Source organism: Chaetura pelagica, unplaced genomic scaffold, assembly GCF_000747805.2.
Source record: "Chaetura pelagica isolate M959 unplaced genomic scaffold, ChaPel_1.0 scaffold377, whole genome shotgun sequence".
In the NCBI taxonomy this organism is placed as follows: domain Eukaryota; kingdom Metazoa; phylum Chordata; class Aves; order Apodiformes; family Apodidae; genus Chaetura; species Chaetura pelagica.
Genome location: NW_009953908.1, coordinates 549,973 through 555,604, shown reverse-complemented (window position 1 = coordinate 555,604; position 5,632 = coordinate 549,973). Strand labels below are relative to the sequence as shown.

The 5,632-nt window shown below is 39.1% G+C and overlaps 1 protein-coding gene across 1 annotated transcript in view; it reads right to left on the bottom strand.

Moving 5' to 3' along the window:
- Window positions 1-5,316, bottom strand: part of CHST10 (carbohydrate sulfotransferase 10) — a 9,425-nt gene extending 4,109 nt beyond the window's left edge. Inside the window, exons 1-3 of the mRNA XM_010001420.1 lie at window positions 5,182-5,316; window positions 3,707-3,804; window positions 2,327-2,561 (exon numbers count right to left, since the gene is read on the bottom strand). Of these exons, the coding sequence (XP_009999722.1) occupies window positions 2,327-2,561; window positions 3,707-3,804; window positions 5,182-5,293 (445 nt within the window). The 5' untranslated portion in view covers window positions 5,294-5,316. The remainder of the gene's footprint in view (window positions 1-2,326; window positions 2,562-3,706; window positions 3,805-5,181) is intronic.
- Between the last annotated feature and the right edge of the window lie 316 nt (window positions 5,317-5,632).

The window sequence follows — 5,632 nt, the reverse complement described above, 5'->3', positions numbered from 1 at the left end:
AAAGGGGGAAGACTTTGAAGATTAACTCCAAAGAAGGAACCAGCTTTTTGGCTGAGTTTCTACCACCAACAAAAAATAAACTATGTGGGCTGCTTTTGGAACTGCTTCAACACAAAAGCACTTTGCTGTCAGGATCCATTAAATTCTTTTAACGACTATGCTGTGCTGAAACAAAAATTCCAATCATACAATACTACTCAGATTAAAAAGCACTAAAATGAACAGAAGAAAGCCTCCAGATATTCACTTCTGCAAGCACATAAGCCAACAAGAAAAATAATGTCACTACATTCTGATGCATTTCTTTTAAGATCCTGATCCTGGAAGTTTTTATGACCTTGAGAAATAGCTTATGTGGGCCCCTTGGGCTTTAGGAGTAAACCTTCCCACCACAGCATCATTTCAGAGTACCAACCTGCAATAAGAACAGGGGGATACAAAACAAGCTCTTTAGATGAAAGCTTCCATAGCCTTCTCTGTTCAAAACTGCAGTGAAAAATCCATACCACTTAGCTTCTCTGTTTTCTCTTTTTTTTTTTTTCCTTTATTTTGTGGTTATTAATTTCAGTTTTCCAATGATACATTTTGGTACTCTGTCTGAATTACATGTGGACAACAGATGTCAGATTACACAGCCTCAGAAAATGAAACCTTGCATTCATCCAAAGCAGAGATCCAGTACAAGCAGTAGTGGAGTTAGCTCCCCCATAGTGCCACAGCTGTGTTTCTCCATCCTGAACCTCCAAATACCACTTAGGTATTTGGACATAAAGTATTGCCCCGCAAGTATCACTCCTGCCTAACAAAACTACCCAAAAAAAGAAAGAGTTAGGTTGTCTGCAGCAGTCTTCACCAGCAGATACTAGTCCATCAGCAGCTCAAGGCAAGAGACAAGTGTTTATACGGAAGAAATTTTCTATTGCTATCCAACATGCCAGAATTAGGAAGCTCAAGGTGAAAGACTTCCTGCTAGTAAGACATGAGATACCCTCCCCTCAACAAAGCCAATACATCCCTGCCTGTCCTGCGCTATTCTTTGCATGTTATCTCTGTTAAATTCTGTAACTGTTTCTAATGTGCTGATATAATTTCCTATTTAGGACACCTTGGAGTGTAGCTTTTAAGACACAGGCCCACACCTACATGCATGCATATCTTTGCTGGATTTTCAGTTTCCATCCATATATTAAAGTTGAAACTAGTAATAAAAGCTTTAAAGACACACTCCTTGCTACAAAGGTTTTGCTGACAGACACAGTTCCTTTGCCAAATTGTGACCGTTTCCTTCTGGATGTGCAAACCAGCTCACACAACAGACAGAAAACCTAAAAACATCAGTGCAGAGCTGGCTGTTGGCAGGGTGCTTGTAACAAGAAAGCTGGGTTCACAGTGTTCAGGTTTTGCCCACATTTTCGTGAGCTATGCCACCTGCAAAACCACAGAAGGACCTCAACTGACCTGACTATTTGCAGTAAGTTCACAGCCCTGGTGCACAAAAAGGCAAGAAGGTGTCATGTCAAACATGGTCTGTTATGTTAAATACGATGAAGTTAAGTTAATGTGTGCAGATAGTGGTAAAGCATGGTCTGTTATGTTAAATACGATGAAGTTAATGTGTGCAGATAGTGGTAAAGTAGAAAACCCTGAGGAAACAAGTTATTTTTATTGGCAGACCAGGCTAATATAAGAGGATGGTAGGCTACTTATAGGCAGGCAGTGTTCACCTCACAGATAGTTACTCAAGCACACTAGTCCCTTTACTCCTTCTCTTACAGCCTTTTATAACGTATCTGTGTTGACCAAACTATCACCTTAAGCACCTCAGTGTTTTTAACACTCCTGTGATGGCTCACTGATAGCACATACACAGGATTTCAGCATTACAGACCAACAGCAGCTGCAAAGTTTTAACTAGATTCTTTTATGGCTAAAAAACTGTGGTTAAGTCAGTGGCTTCAAGACAGAAAATTTACATCGCTGTTTGTTAGGTAACTGTGATACCTTCTAATTTACTTCTATCAAATTCTGTAAATTGATGCTACCTCTTCAAAGATAACTAATCAACCTAACACATGTATACGGGTACTTTTTCATGACTCAAGTAACTTTTGAGCCAAGAGATAAAAATATGTCTTTTCACAGAAAGAACAGGTTTATTTTCTTTAAAAGAGATGTTTTGAAAGGACTAGAAGCAACTGTGAAGACTGAAAGGCTAAAAATAAGTATCAGTGAACAGAAAAGGAGAAAGAATACATTTTTGTGCTGTCCCAATTCTGCTCTTCCCTCCTCCTAAGAGAAACCCACACAGCCACAGCAGAGTAGATACCATTTAAAACGATCAAGACTTTTTTCCACTGAGTGTTGCCCACTTTTGGCGTCTGACAAAACAGGATCTTGTGCTTGTCACATACAAATATTCGATCCAAGACGAATTTGGAAACTGCAGTGTGAGAGAGATTTCTCAATGCAGTGTCCCTGCAGACATTCCTGAGAAGCTCAAGTCTTTCCATATGAACCAGGGGCTGGCGGATCAGATTTCCAGAAAAAGCTTTTCCAGTTGGCTTTAAGAAAACGAGAGGGGAAAGAAAAAAAAAAAGAGTGTAAGAATTTAGTTTTCAGATCAAATTCTGAAGTGTAAAAGTCCCCAAACTATGCATCCTAATGACTCCCACATTCACAATTAAAACATTGCTATGTGTTAACTAAAGGCGTAGCACACAGTTTCTTTCCTATGCTGCTGTTGTACACGTTGGTTTGACTCTTAAGTCATTATGTAGTAGGAGACAGTAGCAAGAGCTCTTCCATAAAACAATGTTAAGTCTGCTTCAGAGCAGCAGGGTCTTAACTGTGTGGATACAACATGCCTTGACCAAATATTGGATCTCCCACAAAGCTTCAACAGCAAGTAAGAGACCTTCTGAGGGGTTGAGACAGGAATCTCAACAGAAATTAAACTTTAATCGCTGAGAAGATTGAGCTTAGGGATGCTGATCCATCTGGCTGGGAAAGAAGAATTTAGGGTAAAAGTTCCGTGTTGTTTTCTAGCACCTGTAGGCATTCATTGTTTCATTTATGCAAGCTGCAACAAAATTAGGTGGACAAAAATTTTCACAATGAGCACCAGCACTTACTGTGGCTAATAAGAGAAGTAGGCAGGACTCCTCCCCCCAAAAATGGATGAACTGTATGATATGTCTCACTGGTAATAAGTACTGTTGTGTTCATGTTCTACTTTGGGAAAAGCTGAGATGTGGAGCACAAAGACCACAAAACATAAAAATAAAATGGACACTGACAAAAAGAATCAGAGAGATTGGGCAGAGAACTAAGAGAATAGGCTAGACACAGGTTTGCCCTCAAGAACCACAAACCTGATGGCTATGGCAAGGCAGAATAAAAATAATCCAAAATTGGGCCATTATATTAAAAAGGCTAGCAAAAATAACTGTCCTGACTTGATAAAGGAGTACTGTAACAATTTTCTCCTAGAAATTGAAACACATTAAGTTGAATGATTCAGATGAAACAAGACAGCAGGTTATTGTAAAAACGAGCTTTGTGAAGCTAAAATGAATTCTGTTGGCTCTAAATAGAACAGTCTGAGTAAATAATTCCTGTCTAGCAAGTCCTTTTAACAACAGGGAGCCCTTACTCTTATTTTCTCCCACCCTTTATTACATGTAACCCTAATCTCAACAGTATGCACCTGGAGTTCTTCAGGCCAATGTTTTTCCTCTGGCACATGTACCTCCTCCACTTTTGTCACAGCTGTCAGTATCAGTGGCTCTTGCTTGGCACTGTAGCCTAAAGAAGGAAGAAAGAAGAGAATCACAGAGTGTGAGGGGAAGACAACTATTTCTGCTTTACAGCTAACACAGCTGAACATTGCTTTCTGTATTACACTTACAAAACATTAGGATTTGTTTCCAAATGAGAAGGTACTAAACAAGACATGAGACAGACTATGAATACTTTAAAGGATGTATTCTATGAAAATTCTGGATGCAACGTCAGTTGGGTTTTATCAAATAAATGTCCATTATCTTTTATTCTGGCCTTTTAAAAACAAACTGTGCAAAGACATCGAAATTGTAAATCCAACTTCAGAACTGGTGGACAACTGAATATACCTATATGGACTTGACAGTATGAAAATTTTTTTACCCAATAAACTTCCCAAAGCATGTCCAAATGAAACACTTAATCTATCAGGCTTTTCCCTCCCCTCAATATTGGCAGATAAGTTTCTTCTGTTGTAAACTCTTAGACATTACCAGAAGAAAAGTGTCACTAAGGATGACCTTGTATTTCTTTGGTGCTCTTAAACACCTCTAACAAGGAACAAATACAAGATCCTTTCTTCCTTTATTACTGGACTGATGGCCTTCCTTAGACTGCCATAACAAATGAACAAACTCAAAAAAAAAAGCTACACATTTTTTGCATATCTTGGGAAGATGCAGAAATACAGATCTCTTAGGACTGTATGCCATGTCATCACCTTCACCCTAAACTCTCAGTAGGATGCCTTTATAACTGTAGCACTTCAGCAGACAAAAAACTAACATGCTGTGTGGTAGTGTCATCAAATGGCTTAAATTCCTCATCAGCTTAATACCATCTGGGCTATTTAAGCTAAGCAAAAGCCTGTAAGCTGTTTGTCAGTCAAACAGCAGAGGATAAAACTGAATGCAAGAAGCAGGGCAGAGGTGGCTAGGCTAAGTGAAATAAGACTTCCCGCAACTTTTACATAATACTGCAACCATGGGACAAACAGTCACAATAGGACAGAAACTGTTTTCATGTGAAATGAACTCTCTAATTCTGTCTTTAAAGAGATAACTGTGCTCCACTAGTTTGAACTTTAACTTCCACTCCCAGTAGATCAAACTACTGAAGCTGAATGTATTTGAAAAAGCAGACCTCACAAGATGGTACTGCCAAAACTGATGCCCTCCAATCACCACCAAAAAAAGGGGACAAAATTATAGTTTTGCAGACTTCTAAAAAGAAAAGCAGAAACTGAGTATCAGCACTGTCACTTCTAGAAATTTAGTTGTTCTGTTCTCAGTCCTACTGAAGGAGAGGTAACATGCCTAGAACTACCTTGCACAGAAAGAATGTTTGAGTGAAGCACTATTCCATTTTCTGCTTCACATCAAACATTAAAGTTGAACTTACCATCTGGGTCTTTGAAAGTTAATGTGATAAACTTGCTAGCAACCATGAACATGAATATCACCCAAAAGCATGCAGCTAGCAGCAGCCACTGGTGGTGCATGTTGTCAGACATGAGCCATATAAAGTTGTTGCTTCCTGTGTGAAAGAGGAAAAAGGTTGACACATTAATTATTTTTGTTTCAGTTTAGAACAATACTTTCCATAACCAAAATGACAAAACTCTAATACATATGTGTGTCATAAAACATAGCAGTAGATTTCACTTTTTACATTTTGTCCTTTTGGCTGATTTTTTTAACCAATGCTAAGGCTGAGGCAATGCAACTGCCAGCTGCTATCAAAGGGAGACTTGATTCCTCCTCCTCCACCCCCACCTACATATTCCCACTTCCCTCCTAGCACTGGTAAGAGCACCGTCTCTCCAACTGCCTGGGGATCCAGACCAGAAAAC